We start from the raw sequence: 17,452 nt of genomic DNA on the forward strand, positions 1-17,452 counted from the left end.
GGGACGCTATCATAAGATGGACTTTATGGACTTTATTCATCCCCGTGGGGAAATTGAATTGAATCATTCACAGGAAAGTGGAGCTGTTTTATTTAGAAAAGCAGCTTCTTTATCATCAGGCGGCGTTCTTCTTCTTCTTCTTCTCTCTAATTGAAAATAAACAAAAACAGAATAAATACATGAGCCGAACCTGTGAAGCAGGTTTATAGCTGACTTTTTCAGAAAGTTGTCTGGATGTATAATAATGAATACCTCCGTGGTTTCCCCTCCACCCGCAGGTTCACGGCTCATTAATGTCTTCTCAAAGTCCTGGCGACGATAATAGCTTATTGTAGGTTTCCTTAATTGCTTTGAAAAGCTGACAAATGTTGTCACGTTGGACACAAACCGGGCCGGGCTCTGCACCGCCATGGAGCCGTGATTATCATCCAAAAATCTGCCAGTGCGCTGCTTCGCACGCTGATACACGCGGGGAAAGAAAGAAAGAAAGAAAAAAAGAAAGCGCGGTTAAATAGAAACTGCTCAACTGCTGTGAGCAACAATGTGTGACTCGGGGGCACCGTTGACTTCTATTTTATATTTAGAGTCGAGTTTTTGGGCAGATTAGAAACAAAAGGCAGGATTCAGACCAGGTAAGAAAAGGGCGGATGCAGATATCTAAGAATAGCCCAAACTCACTAATGAAACACTGCAGCCGTAAACAGCTTCACAGAGGTGCAGACAGCAGCGACGGGCTGCCCCGGACATGAAGAGGGAGGGTACAGGTGGAAGTATTCCCAGTCCAAAAGCATGTTTATCCCTCCCTCAACCTGAGCTTTGCACCTACTGATAAGTGAATGAATGACAAATGGTTGTTTTCTCTTCAATTTTGGGCTTAGGTTCTGCCCAACAGCCGGTGTTTGTGCTGGGGAGCGCGTTATCGCGGCGTCCTCTGGAGATTCCAGTGATTAATGGACTCTGTCACGCTGTCAGTGGCGCCAAACTAATACCGCGACAGAGGCCATTATCGTACCTTCGAAAGGACGGCGGCGATTCCGGAGCGGGTCTTCGGAGAACGAGCGGCCGTCGTCAGGCAACAAGCGGCAAATATTTTAGCGTCACATGCAAATAAACGCTGGGGAAGTGACGTCTTCCTGACCCGGCTGATTCCTCCGTTGTGAGGAACGATGTTAACAGCTCACATAGATGTTTTCTTTTTTCTTTTAGCAGGTCTCCTGGTAACCGATTGTACTTTGAAAGAACATTTGCAACCTAAATGTCCCCCCCCCCCCATTTTGCAATAAGCTGCAGGATGAATCCTCCATCTGTGAGGGGTTTATTAGAATGAGTTTCTGGAAAACGGTCTGTTTTCCGCCCATAAATCTGCTAGTTAAGGAAGCAGCTGTTGTCCTGTGTAAAACTATTATGATTATTTTACAGCTGTTTCAACGGAACATTTGCTCACACCGCCGAGCTTTTCGCCATACAGTTTGTGCAGCCTGAGTACCAGTATGGGGGGGGGGGGGTTCCTCGTCAGATGATGCCTTTGTGTATTTAGCGGTTTCCCCCCATAAAGCACAGTGGGAACCTCATTTAAAGCTGCAGTGTGGAGATTGATAAACGTGCACAGGACCTTCTTCTTCCACTAATGATCTCTTGGGCGGTGGGCACATCTGCGATTCACCTCACTGTGAAGCAACGTCAGCCCTGGCGACGTCACGGGCTTCGACGCATACGTGAGAAGATGCAAACATTCCCAGTCCATGATTTTGCGGCTGGAGGAAGTGTTAATATTCTCTCATAAAGGGCAGCAGGCAGGCAGATAGCAGAGGAGGAGGAGAGAAACGGGAGATTAAAGATGTGACTGATGATATTTCATACAGGCCCAGACCAGTATAATGTTGAAGATCAAGTCCTATCCAGCTCGGATATTTTTCTTTTAATGTCAGGGTTGACAATGGGGAGGACGAATCTGAGGGTGATACGGGATCCCGTCCCTTACAGCCGAGCATGAATTGTACAAATTGTGGGTAGAAATAGAAAGGCACGGCTTAGTTTTTGAACCTAAGCCCTGCAACCATGCCCAGGCTTTGAGGGGAAATGCCATAATGTGATTAAACACAGAGCTTTGAGGAGCTTTAAAGAAAGAAAGTTTAATCTCGCTGCCGTGGTAAAAGCAAAAGGACACCCCTTTGAAATGGGGTAGGAAAATTCTGCCCGTGGCATCCATTCCGCGAACATAAAAGATACGTGAGATTCGTGACGTTCCGTGCATCTTCCGCAGGGACCGAGCGCATCCGCTGTAATTGCTTTATAACAATGGGCGAGCCACACTGCTGAGTTCACATTTGTTTGATTAATTATACAACTTCTCCGCGCGCAACCCTGCTGTTTATTAAAGCAGATGTATGACACATACTTCCCTTCAGTTATTTAACATTAGCGGAAAAACTCTGGCGGAATGCGAAATGACCTCCGAGGCGTCATCCGAGGCCGGGAAGCCTATCTGAAGCAGACAGATGTTGCATTTAAAGACCGGGCTGAACCACAAAGGTGCACCACCACTGAAGATTCGAATGGTCCATCTATTCCCGGAGACAAAAGGCAGATCTCATTGTCCTCCCCATTCTTCCGTGTGGCGGTGCATTCAGGGGCCCGTCCCCGCGAAGATCGGTCGCTGTCGGAGGACGCGCAGTTGATAATGAAGCGCAGCGCCGAGGGCCTTCAGCTTTGGGCTTTCCTAATTACACCCAGTGAGGACCCTCCACCCTTGTGCTAACGTTTGATTTATTTCCTCTGCCGCGTCTGAAAGCAACGGCGTTAATTGTTTTCGCGGCCGAGCTAAGGCCCGTTAATCGGGGGCCGGAGCGTTTGCACGCGGAGCCTCGCAGAATCTGAATGCAGACCCTGTTGTGGTGGGTTCCACTCGCAGGGAGGTCAGCGGCCAGCGATAAGATTGTGTGTGCACGCTGTTCTGCTTTCCTCCAGCTCACTTCATTTATCATCCAGGCTGGTGTTTCTGAACCGCCCTTTGTTTTATACCCGAGGTTTTAGACCTGACCTTTCTGCGCTCACACGACCAAAGGTCCCCTTTTTTCACTTTGTTTAGCTGAAATTCATCCGCCGGTTGCTTCGCATCAACGATCATGCGCGGGCTGACTCACGAGTGATGGTCAATTACCTGAAAGTCTTAAGATCCCCTGAAGGACGTAAACCCTGACATAATCCCCGACTTCCATTTTCAAATGTCCATAGCAATAAAGTACGAAACCCTTTTAATAATCATTATCTGGAGGAAGGGAGAGGCTGCTCAAGGGCCTTAAGTGAGATTCATTTTGTGTTTGTGGTCCTTGATGTACCTGGCAACGAGCCGCCTGCTTGTGTGTCACCAAGCGAATCCCCAGCGACCCCCAGTTTGAGGCGGAGGAGCTGTTTTCGGGGTTGGTGGCATTTTCTTTGGCTTACCAACACCTGAATAATAAAGATGACTCAAGAGGGAACCTTGTAGATATCTGAAATATCCTTTTTTGGCTTTACTTGTCCCTGGTTGGTGGGAAACAACATCACTTAGAGTTGGAACAATCTTACCAGGCTAAATGAGCTAGCTAGATTAATGATGGCTAGATGGACGGATGGACGGATAGATAAATAGAATTCTATTTATATATAACTGAGCAACTTTGGTCTGAATTGAGAGGATCTTAAAGACCTAAAGTATCTTTAGGATGACAGTGGGAATCAAACTGACCTTTTTCTACCCCCAATTATACGCTGCTTTTATAGACCAGAAACCTTTTACAGAATGTTTGGCAGCATGTGTTGTACACCTCCATCACTTCCAAATGCATGTGTGCTCTTTGGACACCCCCATCCATTTACATTCCCATTCCTCCTGCAGCTCTCTGAATTATACTGCAGGACAAACTCCAGTAGGTGTCCATTATCTCCACTGGTGCGTCAGGTTAACATATTTGTTTCCATCCAGATAGATTTACAGACTCTGCCTGTGGAGCTGCACCCATATTGATTGTTTATAGATTAATATATAAGCAATAGGAGCGGGCAGAGATGATGACGGCTATATATTCCCTCGCAGGGCTACGATGACGGATATGAGGATGAATACGACGAGAGTTATGAAGCCTATGAGGAGGATTACAGCAGTCAGTCAAAGAGGTGAGCTTCACATTCAGCAAAGTCTGGAAAATGGCTTTTAAGTGCTTCTGCTGCTGCTGCTGCCACCTGTGGAAATACTGTCAAGCAGCTGTGGAATGAAATAAATTCCCTCAAACCAACCCAACTGCACAAAATCGGCGTGGAACTATGTGTTACTCTCTGTAAACACTGACCAGAAAACCAAATATGCATCGATCCGCAACTTGGAAATAGCTCAGAAACACATTAATTCCTTTATACTCACATAAATGTCAAATCTTTACAACCTTTTAATCCCTGTCTGATTCAGCATTTCAGAATATTATGTCTACGGCTGTGGAACCAGCGATGAAGCCTACAACAGCTATGGTAAGAATGATTTATTTTCCTATCCCAAACAGTGATTAGGAATCTCCTCTCCCTCATTTGTCTTCTTTTATTATGATTATTGTGGCACAAATGCAAAAAAATAATTCTGACGTAGTTGAAAAATGGAAAATCCTCCAAAAAAATAGATAGTGCAAGAATTCCAACCTGCCTCTTTGTTGTAAAACTGTCACATGAAGCGACAGAATCTGGTTTTACTGCGGCCGATTAACAAACGTGATGAACGTGATCGTTTTCCCTTCGGATCAAAATTGGACGGACGGCGTTTTGAACCTTGTAGCAGACGTGTGGAGGCCCTGCGCCTGTGCCGGGAGTAATCCGCCGCAGCAGCATTCTCTTCCCTCCGGGGGCCTTATCTTCCACCGCTGGGCGTCCAGTTCGCTGCCAGTCTCTAATCTCCTCCGTTCCATCTGATACCTGGCCCTTCTCCCTCCTAGTCAGGCTAGCTGCTCTTTCATCCGCCTGGAAGTGTTGGTGCAGTGAGGGGTTGCTCTGGAGCCGGTAACCAACAAAGTCAGCTGTTGGTTCCCAATGAATAATTGGGGGCTCGAGGGGGAAGCATTCACACAAAAAAATGGGTATTTAGATCCTTTATGAGCCTTGTTTAAACGCTGCTGCTCTCCCTTAAATGGTGTGTTTGTGTGCACGCTGGTGTGTTATTCAGGTAAATGGAGTTATTATCTGTCCACCGGTGTCTGGACCAGGACAGCTGCTCTTTACAGGGGGTTTGATTGGTTTGTTGGTTAAAATCGAATCAAGCTTTAATGTCATTAAGCTGCACGTGCATCAGCAGTGTTGGCACATACAGAGAACGTGCACTCTACACAAGCACATTACCACCTCCCTGAGATGTGACTGTGAGAAAAGGTGATAAATGATGAAAAGTAAACACTGACAGAGTAAAGTCGACTAAATGAGCACGTTCAAGCGGCGGTGTGGGAAGTAGTTATACTCTAAAAAGCTTGTCAGGAGCGGGATTTGAACCCACGCCTCCATCTGGAGACCAGAACACCCAACGCTCCTGGAAGGAGATGATCCTTGAGTCTGGCGCCTTAGACCGCTCGGCCATCCTGACCATGAAGGCACCACGGACACGCCCACAATTCTCAAGATTAAACTGGTTCCATAGAAACCAGTTTAACGTCCTGGTCAGTGAAATTAAAAAGCTGTATCTCGGCACAGGAACGGGGCTCCGACCTCTGCAAGGGTTAGTGCCTGCATACATGCGCCATGCATGGCTACCTTTTAAAAGTACTACGTTTTACTGGCTGAATAAATTATTGCACAACTTTTTTTCACTTAATTTCCTCTAAAATGCTTCAGAGTAGCAGGTTGCTCCAGGAGATCGGCCGTGTGTTGACTTGGCAGCTTCGAGCGCCCGTTCATTTACAGCACAATCAACTGTGCACTGGGGTGTCGAGGTCAGAACAAACCCAAACCAAAGGGCCCCTGATTTCATTTGCTGCTCCGTAAACACTTTCTTATTTGGAACCGGCGCTGCAGCTGCTGCTGCGGGGGCCTCCTTAATCGAATTTGGCAAATCTCAAGCGGAGGCAAACTTTTGATAAAATTTGTTGGATTGAATTTTACTGTCTTGGTTAAACGGATTGCGCGAGGATAACACATGACACCCACATTTCTGCACCTTTAACGCGGCGGCGCTGTTTGTTTATTTGTTTGTGCAGAGGAGGAGTGGGGAAGCAGTCGTCCCGGTCTCAAAGCTCCGGTTTTACGGCTAACGAGAGGGGGCTACAGAAAACATCCATATGGTAGATACTGAAGATATGCCAAGTCCATTTGCAAATATTTATATTATGACTATTTTTAAAGCCACCATAAACTGTTGTAATGTTTGATTTATCTTTTATATATATACACACACATATATATTTTCTGTTTTGCTCCATAAGAAAGGTTAAGGCTGATGCCACATAAATCCATATGTTTACCTCATGGCCGTCCCCTGACCTGTGGATCCTGTCCTTTAACCACACAGTTAAACGATCATTTGAATTTAAAGAATATAAAGAAAATGTTCAAATTGGATGTGTGAATGACCTTGATTAGCGCTTTCAAGAGTTTTGACAAAATATTTATTTATTTATTTATTTATTTAAGTTGTGCTGTTTTCCACTGAGTGCCTTTAATGTAGTGGTTATTAAGGTTAATTCTTCTGGTCTGTCTGTCTGTCTGTCTGTCTGTCTGTCTATCTGTCTGTCTATCTGTCTATCTGTCTATCTATCTATCTATCTATCTATCTATCTATCTATCTATCTATCTATCTATCTATCTATCTATCTATGAATTGGGGACAATCTAAACTCATTTTGTCGACTGGCCATATAGAGGATTTGAGGATTTGAGGTATCCAAAACAAGATGTTTGTGTTTAAGATTTGGGTACATGGGAACAATTTTCTATTTCCTTCGTTAATAAATTATTGGATGCTTTTAAGCACCGACAGTAACGGATCCTTTGACTGACTAAATGTGTAAAATAGCTTTTCTCCCACCATCGTCAGCAGAAACGTCCCGTCCTCTGTGAAATGCCAGCCCAGTTCCTGATAACCACCATTAAAGGCAACATGGAAATCAGATTCAGAGTCCAACCAGAGCCTGATTATAAAGTGAATTAATGACGTTTCTGGATTTAAAACGCAAACATTACTGGAGTCGATCCCAGAGTCAAAAGTTCAAAAAGGTCATATTGTGAATTTAAAATGTGAGATTGTTATTGTGCATAACTCTTTTGTTCGAGCACACAGAAACATCTAGTATGTGATTTCTAATGCGTGGTTTGTCTGTAATCTGTATTTGTATATAAAGCATTTAATAAAAACGGCATTAATCTGAGCCCACTGTGTAAGACTCTCTAAACAAGTTGATTTTAACTCGCCATAAAGACGCTTAAAGGACACAAATGTTCCCAAATGGCATTTTATATTCTTGACCACCCCTTCCTTAAGTCTCAATTTCTTATTTCTAAACTAATACGTGTCTTTTTTCCTAAAAGTTTTACGCCGTTACACTGATTGACAATCGATAAAGAGGTAAGAAGTCCTCGGATTTGACAATAATCCCACAGAAATGCTTTTGAACGCTTTCCACCAGCGTGTAGCGAACCTGAGAGACCCCGAGAGAGAGAGAGAGAGAGAAAAAAACCCACAGGTAGCGGATTTTTACCTGCAGAAGTCCATCACGCGCCTTGAATTCTCTTTTGTGGTTAGTACGCCTGAGGCCTACGAGCATAGATCACTGAAGGACTGAAGGGAAGACTAAACAATAAGCAGGTAACCCCAATAAAAACAAGAACCGCAATAACTAAATTCTAACTTCCACTTTAAAAAAAAGTAAACCTGCCCTTTTTAACATGAAATAAAACTGAATTAAAAAGAAATCCTTCCATTCTCTGACTAAATAGCGCTAAACTGGTTTTGACGCCATGAATAACACATGTTGATGTTTTTAAAGACAGAACGCTAAACTATCCGGACAGCTAAACACCTCATCAGTGGCTTAAAACAAATTCCTAAAATTTGCTCAAAATTCCCCCTCAGCGTTCAAGACATTGACGCCGGTTTACTTTTTTTCACGGTGATCGCACGCAGTGTCTGCTCTGTGGCGTACGTGTTGAGTCCACCGCATGCTGCCCGCCTGTGCTCCTGAGCTGCACCTGTGCACGCGGCCGCCGCAGCCCCATTCACACTCTCCCTCTCTCTCCCTCTCTCTCTCTCTCTCTCTCTCTTGTTCCTTTGGTTTTCTATAGGTAAAGAAAGGTGTGCAGGCGTAATGTGGCCGAAGGAGAAGAGGCGATGACGGGTGAGCAGAGGTCATAGGTCACGGGAACCTCCGTCCTCGTGAAGCCATCCTCCTTTACACCAGTTTACGGGAGTAAATGTCAACCTCGATCCGATACCACATTTTTCGTTCCTGGAGTGTAAAATTCTCTTTTGACAGAAGCAGCTTGTTGCCGCAACAATTAACTGTAGTTTGAACTCCACGCTGCCACAAATATGCAGCGGCGGGAAGGAAGCGGTCATGAATGGACCTTTGCACCCACGTTCGGGTGTTTTCTTCCCTGCCCATCGTGAGACAAATCGAACTGCTGGAATGGTTTTGTCCTGCGGCGCTGTTCGGTTAAATTACTCGATATCTGCACATTTCATTGTGACTCCCATTCCCCTCTGCCTTTGTGCCAAGCAGCTCCAAACAGCAGTTCCTACTGGCGAAGGCCCGAGGCGAAGGCCCGGGTCGGTGCGTATTCGTCTAACATCCATGGATTTACTGCCATTTTCACGTCTGTTTTGGTTTTTTATTCCGCTCTTGCTGCTCCATTCATTCGTGAATACATCATATCAACCGTTTTCATCCCCGTTACAGACGAGATCGGCCCGGTTGTGGTTGCCGCCGCCGTCGCCCGGAGCGTTTTCTCAGCCGTTTTCCACTTGAGACCCACTAAGACCAGCGAACGCCGCCGCTAAACCTTCCCTGCATTCCAATTACTGGAAAGGCACCACAACACAGCGGTGACGAGGGCGCTGCGGCCGTCACCGCGTTCCCGTCCTCGCCATCAGGCACAGCCAGCGGTTTGTTCTGTGAGACCTGGTTTGTTGTGACACCAGAAATATTGTTGCCTGAGCGGAGATTAAAAACCAACCACCGTTGTTGCACGCAGGGACGCGTTTGACCTTGGGGAGGAAAGACGACGGCTCAGAAAACACCGACAAATGAGGTCCAGGTAGGAAGCCTCGGAATTTTCAGCCGACTCTGGGTTGGGAATCTTCTTCAGCTCGTTTAATTTCCAAACCATTATTTCCAAAACCATACGCGCCGCCAAAACTGTTTGGCGCTCGCACCTGATCCGCCCAGGTGGAACTTTGATTATAGTTCTCCAGAACCGCTGCGACAGCCTCCACAGCCGCCTGACAGCTCAGGAAAGTTATTTCTGGCAGGGGTCGCAGTCACTACTTTTCATTATGCGTCTGGTTATGCGAGGGTGTAATAAACAAAGAAATAGTTCGGTATCTAGGGGAAATAATTCTGTTTGCTTTTCCATGAATAGTTAATGAATAGCCGACGGCGACGTAGCGTCGCCTAAAAATTGTGGAAAGTGGGAGAAAAAAAATAATAATAAAAGAATCTGGCTGTCATCCTACACGTTACAGTCCAGACATCAGGCTGCTTTCAGCATTCACATTAATCTCTCATCGAGGAATTGTTAACTAGGGTTCAGCTGCTGAATATGCATTACAGAACTTGGAGAAAGTTCCAGGGGGTCAGACTTTTATGACGTTCTCCCACACGGTCCATGAACACGATGGGCTGTTTGAGTGTGTATGTTCTGTGACGGTCTGAGGACTTGTTCACTAACCCAAATGGGATATTCTCCCTCACTACCTTGATCAGGAATAAGCAGGGAAAAAAGGAATTGACAGAGGAATTGACTAATTTAGACGCCACTTGCTAATAAGGGTTCAGTGTCCTCAGATATGCACCAGGCTACACTGGCTAATCAGTTAACGACCATGTTAGGGACCAAACATCGACTGCACCATCGTTTGTGTCTTACCCCCTCTCATGATTGCACCTTTGTGTTCCTAACAGGACAATAAGAGCTCATCTGAAAAGGTTGAAGTGAGAGGAGACACACACACACACACACACACACACACACACACACACACACACATTCCGACGCCCCCTCAAGGACGAGCTAATTGTCTCTGGCAAAAGCTGCGTCTCAATACAAAACATTGCCCTGAATGTCAGATATGTGTTGACAGATTATACTTGGGGATTCATGAAGAGACAGGCCAGTGGATCGGGAGAAATTACCACACCGCATTTGAGCCACACCCAGCCAAAATGTCAGATCCACGGCTCGACGGCTCACCAAGGACACCGCGCCTTTGTTCACACATGCTGCTATTCAGTCCGTACAAAGGCTTCCACACATGTCATACAGTATGTACTTATAAGTTTAAATATTTGTGCCATTTTTGGCGTGTTTGTTTGTTAAATTTCTTGCTTCTTTGTCTCTTTGCATGTGATGCAGGCTGTGTTGTAGCTATGATAAAACTGTATGTATGTTGGGGCTAGAAAACCCAAATTCTACTAGCAAAATGGGGACATTTTTCCCGGTCTCCCAACTTCAATGATCTATTTTAGGGTTAAAACATGGTTTTACAGTTGAGGTTAAAAGGGTTGGGGGTTAGTTGGGATGGTTGGGGTTATGGTAAGGAGCTGGGTAATGTGTTACATCTATGAAAGCCCTCACAAAGATAGAAATACCAGAACGTGTGTTTGTTCTTGAGGAGGGACAAATTCACGGTGTCACTTCTGCTGTGTTTTATCTCATCTCCCCTTTATTAGGGTGTCACATCGACCTAAAGTGGGAGGTCTTCCCACTGGAGATGCACAGAAATCATCCCATAGTCGCGCCGCCGTCGCTTGGCTGCTGTCATCACCGGCGTGAGTGTGCACATCGCCCCGCTCCCACCCCCGCCCCCGCCCCACCCATCTGTTCCCAGCCCGCTAATAAATGGCTGGCTTACCGTTGCCAACACAAACATGTTAGTTCATTAAACAAGTGGAGGCCGCTGTTGGCGTTTTGGCCGACTGTCACGGCCAATTTTCACATCCAGCTCCACGCAGCTGCCAGGACACACGTCAGCGTGCACGGCTCACACCTCGTGTTCCAACGGTCGCACACAGATGCTGCTGTCTGCGGCTCCGCCTACGCTAGCGGCACCAATTCTAGCAAACCTGCTTTGATATTGTGTATTTTTTTGCCCAAAACCACCCAAAGTGCCACCTAAACTTTACCTTGTAAAGGGGCACAATGCAACTAACCTGTCCTGCATGAGCAGCTTGTTAAACCAGCCAGGTTTGGTGCATGAAAATCCCTCCTGAGGTTGGATTGAAAGGATTTTACAAACCTGCGCCATAAATATCCTTCAGACCGCCTCTGATTCTGGCATTTCTGTACTTCATCTGCCCTCTCACAGCCTGACAGGCCGCGGTATTGATCTGCCTTGAAACTGCTTGAGCTACACGTTGGAAACACCAACTAGGTCAGTATCAAGGCGATTATCTAGAAACGTTCAAGTGGTGCGAGGCAGTGAATGCAACACGCAGCGTTTTGTCCATCTCCGGGTACCTGAGCAAGCTCAGCTCTGTTTCGACAGCTGCCTGATGAGCCAGAGCAGGAAGAAAAGGGCTGAGCATCACATGACTTCCAGCCTCTTTGCCACCTTTGACGTGTTTGGGGGATTTTCATGGCGTTTCCCTTACGACAGCATGCGAAGATCTGAGCCAGATGACAGATAGCGAAGCTGCGGCTTCGTTCTCAGGGTTGGTTTTTTTTTGTTTGTACTGAAGCAAACTCCCATTCTTGTAATATTCCCTCCCTTTTGATCTCATTAGAGGGGGCTGGGTGGTAACAAGTCACGTCATTGTGTGTAGCGCTGCTGAAAATAAGCACCACAATAAGTGCTGATGATTTCCAAAAATAATTTCTGAGCCAGTTTTCAATTCATTCACGATGTCTCCTGATTTTAAAAAAAAAAAAAATAGAAGCCACTCACCATAATAATATGATCCACGGCCTTTTCTTACCCAAACAGGAAGCGACGCTGTCAAATATATTTAATTTAATTTTATGAGCTGCTTTTGTACAGTAGCTGCTGTTCAAAGCGATGACACGTCAGAGATCTGTGGTCGCTTGTCTGGCACGCGTCCCCCCCATGAGAAACAGAGCATCAGAAAAACCTCAGAAAAACAACCTGTCAAGATCCAGAAGACGTCCCCGCAGCCTTTCTCCCCCCCTGCCACCACCAGGACTGTATTTACTGTATTTTCACAGCGACAACATTGAAAATACCATTAGCCATCCTCATGTGGCAGCGTGACGGATGTGGCCCGGATGTAAGGTCGTGGATGGTCGTGGATGGTCGTGGATGGTCGGGGATGGTCGTGGATGGTCGCGGATGGTCGCGTCGGGGGCACGCCGGAGTGTTTCTGCGCAGCGTCTTCAGAGCATAAGCCAATGAAAGCGTCACGTCTCTGTTAGGAGCGTTTGTGTTTTTGACGTGACGGAGGAGGAGAAGGAGAGCGTTGCCAATGCCGACCGCCAAAGCAAAACAGAGCGCTCTGTTTTGAAGATTTAATTCACTGAAGAATCGATATTTCCCTTTAAAAATAGCCCCACCGAGTGTAAACCTTAATCAATATAATGCTAACTAACCATGGAAACACGGCGGCAACCTCAAAATATTTACATTTCATGGCTTTTTAAAGGTCTCCAGTTTACCTTCAAACCTTGTCCACCGCCCAGGCCTGACGGGAGGCTGCTGCCAGCACCACCAGGTTACATCGCCCTCATCTCATCGGCATGGCAACGTGACACAAGGCTGCATCTTTGTTGGGCACTTTGGGCACTTTATTCGTCCAGATATGAGCAACTTTCAATCAAGTGGTTTGAACCCAGAAGAAAAAAGTCTTTATTATACTTGATACCGACGTTAGAAGGATCCATTCTTCATGGATTCAAGGAGGATCCGGATAATACTTTGAAAGTGGGGGGGGTCCTCAACCAGTTTCTATTCTACCACCTACATTCTACAAGCTGCCCTCTTTTTCACACGAACATAATTTGCACCCAATATGACAAGAAAATACAAACACTGGATAATGCAGAAGGTGCATGTTTTCCTCTCTGTGAAGACGGAATCCACAATATTCATTGTGTAGATTTAAGATGATCGCAATAAATGCCGAGCTCATGAGCGGCGGTTTGTTTCTATTCAATTATCTCCAGTTTTTGACAACGCGCCTCAAACTGAGAGATCGTTTGTGCTGGAAATCTCCAATAATATAAAGGCAGAGTGGGAAAGTAGCTGCCGGATGTTAAAGGCAAAAGCTCATCCGTAAAGGGAGAAATCAGAGGCAATATTGACTAAAACAGAATTCCTAGTGCGGGTCTACAGCCGCAGATATGAGGCTGCTCTTTTCAGAATAATCAATATGCAGCCTGTTAGGGAGGCACCCACCTGGAAAAACAAAGGGGATCTTCTTCCCTCTGGAAGCTGAGCTGAGGATCCAGCTGCGGCGCATCAATCCGTCACTGTCTGAGTGGAAATCCAGGGAATCGCTCTTAATTCTGATTCGTCACACTCACACAATTCTCATCTGCCGTCGGTTCACAGCCGTCGGGTCCGTGTCAGCGAGCGAGGCATCAACCAGCCACGGGGCTCCGTCTCCAACCCCCCTGCGGGGAAAGGAGTGAGCACTCAGCTGGATGATTGTCAGGGCCGCTCATTCCCCCACCTTCCTCGGCGCCCACAACCACAAATGCCATTATTAACAGGGAGGGTTGCTTTCCAGCCCCACGTGTGTGAAGGTTTGCTTTGGATGAGCGGTGGACTCTATTTTAGTGGCTAATAGCAGGAGGTGATGTTGACAAGTTCATGAAATCTAAACAGGGAAAGTTCAGGATCTGATCAACACATTTTAATACCATTCTGCCTCTAACGCTCCTAATCAAACATCACGTTCACCTAGAAGACCTGTTGTGTTTTTGGGCAGGTTTTATTGGGAGGAATTCTAATTCCAGTGTGACCGTGGGGCTTCGAGAGAGGTCTGCTGAGCTCTGATCCTCTTCCTCCACTTCCTCTACCCTTAAAACCAAATAAATACATAAATACACAAACTACTAGTGATTTTGGGCTCTAAATAAGCTTGATTTGGTCTGTTTATTATTGTAAGTTCTGTGCTGTGTAGAGTCTTTCTGTAATCCTGTCATTTTCTTCTCTTTCGCAGGGCACTTCCTGGACACTTCAAAACTTTAAGGGTGACAAGCTGAGCAAGGCAACCTTGGTCTCCTCGATGAACATCAACCATTATAGAGTTTTTACCGCATCTGCAATGAACTAACTTAAAGGAAACAACCAATAAAGTATCTTTCCTTAAATCCTCATCATGGTCCCTTTCCTTCTGTCTGATCCTTGGCTGCAGTGTTGTCTCGGGTGTTTAAATGCAGAACGTGACATAAACACACGTAAAAAGAAAATGTGCACACTCAGCAGCAGCAGCAGCATGATCGCCTCCGACATACAAACAGGAGAATCATAGCGGGTAAAGATGAAAACCTGAGCTGCCTTCACAGTGAGGAACACTTTCCACGAGCAACAAGCAGACGGCCGAGTCTGAAGCAGCTTGATCGGCAGCTGTAAAAAAGTTGCACGTGCACCGGTCCGATTAAAGCCTGCTTACCAACACGAGGGTGGCGGCGGGGATGCTTTTAGCGCCTCTCCTTTTCCAGGAGTCTCGTCTAACAGGAAGTGACAGCATGGCTGCAGGTGAAGCTTACAAAGACTGAAGACTGCATGAGCAAAGTTAATCACACGAGCGGCAGCTGAAACATCTGTCAAGTTAATGAGACGGGGCCCGAGAGGACGATGATGAGTTTACACACAGCTGCAGGAAGTTCGCCTCCAGCTTTACATTGATCAGCTTTGTCACAGCTAATTTCGTGTCGGGCTTGTTGGGCACATTTGTTCTTCTTTCCTTTCCAGGCTGAGGCGGTTCTGCGGCCCTGCCAGGTGTCACATGAGTCGGTGAAATGCTGATGGGAAAGTAATTGATCCTCTGAGCCGGTGTTGCGATCAATGAGGAGCAGCAACGCCGAGAGATGGTAATGCAGGCGCGGGCCTCCGGATTTAGCCCTGCACGGCAACGCCAACAGGTACACTTTCACAGCGAGACGTGGACTTCAACCAAACACAGATGCTTCGGGACCGGATTTCTGATAAGAATGTGATCATTTGCAGGAATTTCAATCTTGAAAATAGCACAAAGAGAGTAGTTTAGCAAGTGGGGGGGGTAAACTAAAATCCCACATCATGTAGAAATAATGGTTTAAAAAGAAGGAGGGTGCAGCAACTAATAATGACTCGTGTCAGCTAGATTTTATTATCCCAGAGGAGAAATGACTGTTTCCACACACGCCGAGCACCTCAGCGTCCGGTGCCTTGGTTAAAGGCACATTGGATGTCTCTGGAAATGTTCCCTCACCTCTGCTGTGACCTGCCTATTTTGGCCCAACTGGGATCCGAACCAGAGACCCTCTGACAGATGTAGCGTTAGGTACCGTCGCCCCGTCCCTGGGTGGGCTTGAACCCCCCGACCGTTCGATTAAAGCCGAACACGCTAATCAATTCGCTCTATTCTGCACTTCTAACACTTACTTGTTGTTTTTCTTCTTGAAATAGAAAGAGATGCGAGTCCCAGCGTGCAGTGATACGATCTTTATTACAACAGCTGTAATTATTGAAAAAAGGAAGTGCTCTGGGGTCACATCAGTATTCAACAGTCTCCAGCTACTGCACAGGCTTTAAGACCAAATAGATGATTATGTTTCTATGGCTGAATGCCTACAGAAAAAGGAAACTCAATATGAATGATAATCAAGGATCTTAATCCTAAAGACGCTGCGCTTAGCAGAAAGAAACGGCCTTTCATTGAAATTTCATGGACATGCTATTTTCATCTCCACCTCGGCCGAATAATACGGGCAAACTTTAATAAAAGTCACAGTCTCCAGTGAATCACGAGTGCTCGGAGGAAACCGAAATAGCAAAAACCAAACCGCTCTGCTCAGGAAAGTCTGGTGGCACATCGGACTGAGACTATTTCTTTTCTTTTACTCAATTTCCCAGATGCAATAGTCGGCCGGTTGTTAGCCGAGAGCAGCAGTGTTTTCAGGATGATGTCTTTTTGTTGATGGCCCCTGTGGAGAGGAAAAATGGAGTGGAAAAACCCCATTCTGGAGAGCCACATACCGGCCTAAAAAATTAAACGTTGAAGGATTTGACAGTGTAAAAATGATGATACCACATATTCCTGCAGTGGGACTGCACTAGAAAAAGTAGTCTCCAGTACCAGCCCTGCTGGCGATATTTAAGCCAGTGTGATGGAATTAGGTGGTTTCTGAGGCACAGTCATGATACAGAATTTGTGATGTTGCACCAGTTTGAGTGCAGTCAGTTCTGCTGTAGACTTTTTATGGGTCGTATTTCTCAAAGGCTGAACACAAATCCAAGTGATATTGAGGCGTCTGACAGCTGGAATATAGGCTGGAATGGCAGTCTGAGCCTTTCACATAGGGGGGGAAATAGGGGATCAGAATTCTAATAAAATGCAGAATATTTCATTTTTGCTTCCTTGTGGCTGCCTTCATTTTTCATTCATTTATTTAGTAGTATGATTTTCCGCTGCAGTTATCGTTTCCACCACTAGGTGCCACCAAATCTCACACTGTTGACCTCTGATTTGCTAGTATGCTGACACCCCCACGATCTTCATCTTAGGAATTGATTTAATAGTTAAAATGTAGCATTTTCCTGATTATGTGAGGTCATTGCAGAATTTGAATGCAAGAATCTGTCTTACATTTTTTCCCGCTCTCATCCCTTCACATTGCTGCTGGCATGTTTTGAATTCTGTCAGGCCTCGAGGCCCCCTACGAGGCGAAGGACCCAAGCAGCGAGGTGCTGCGGGCCTGTTGACAGGCGGCGCCGCTGCCTGCAGCGCTCGCCTGAAAACGCGTTACACTCGACAGGCAAATGTGGAAACACCGGCTCCGAGGAGGCACAGCCAAACAAAGGGAAGTTGTCAAATCCTAATGTGTGAGACAGATGCAAGAAGTGGATGTCAGTGATTAAATATGACACGTTCACTTTTACAGTTCTGTCCTGACACAAGTGCAACAACAAAACCCACAACAGCCGGCCTTGAGTAGGCCTGGCATTTAGACGTTTATCGTGATGCTGCTTCTATTATTGGATTATGCAGACGTGCAGAGAAATGCGCGGCGCAGGAAGAATGTGATTAAATCAGGTTTAATTAACCAGAGTTCGGTGGAACGAGTCAGG

General features: G+C 46.1%; 1 protein-coding gene and 1 non-coding gene across 13 annotated transcripts in view; one reads left to right on the forward strand and one right to left on the reverse strand.

The window, feature by feature from the left end:
- The window catches only part of khdrbs2 (KH domain containing, RNA binding, signal transduction associated 2), a 39,667-nt gene extending 25,171 nt beyond the window's left edge, over nucleotides 1-14,496 (forward strand). Inside the window, exons 7-16 of one of the 12 annotated variants that reach the window (XR_008952644.1) lie at nucleotides 4,076-4,155; nucleotides 4,445-4,503; nucleotides 6,207-6,290; nucleotides 8,287-8,339; nucleotides 8,724-8,774; nucleotides 8,901-9,115; nucleotides 9,196-10,484; nucleotides 10,893-10,991; nucleotides 11,528-11,593; nucleotides 14,340-14,496. Coding sequence is in view for 1 of the 12 variants with exons in the window: in XM_057047359.1 (XP_056903339.1) it covers nucleotides 4,076-4,155; nucleotides 4,445-4,503; nucleotides 6,207-6,301 (234 nt within the window). In the remaining 11 variants the exon portion in view is untranslated. Of the gene's footprint in view, nucleotides 1-4,075; nucleotides 4,156-4,444; nucleotides 4,504-6,206; nucleotides 7,374-8,286; nucleotides 9,116-9,195; nucleotides 10,489-10,892; nucleotides 10,992-11,527; nucleotides 11,594-14,339 lie in introns of those variants that run through there. The other 11 variants (XR_008952637.1, XR_008952645.1, XR_008952639.1 and 8 more) reach the window with 11 other exon arrangements.
- Nucleotides 5,485-5,596, reverse strand: trnal-caa (transfer RNA leucine (anticodon CAA)). The gene is made up of 2 exons: nucleotides 5,559-5,596; nucleotides 5,485-5,530 (listed from the first exon to the last, which is right to left on the reverse strand). It is a non-coding gene; the product is annotated as a tRNA-Leu (tRNA).
- Nucleotides 14,497-17,452: the final 2,956 nt, after the last annotated feature.

Source organism: Takifugu flavidus, chromosome 11, assembly GCF_003711565.1.
Source record: "Takifugu flavidus isolate HTHZ2018 chromosome 11, ASM371156v2, whole genome shotgun sequence".
Classification (NCBI taxonomy): Eukaryota; Metazoa; Chordata; class Actinopteri; order Tetraodontiformes; family Tetraodontidae; genus Takifugu; species Takifugu flavidus.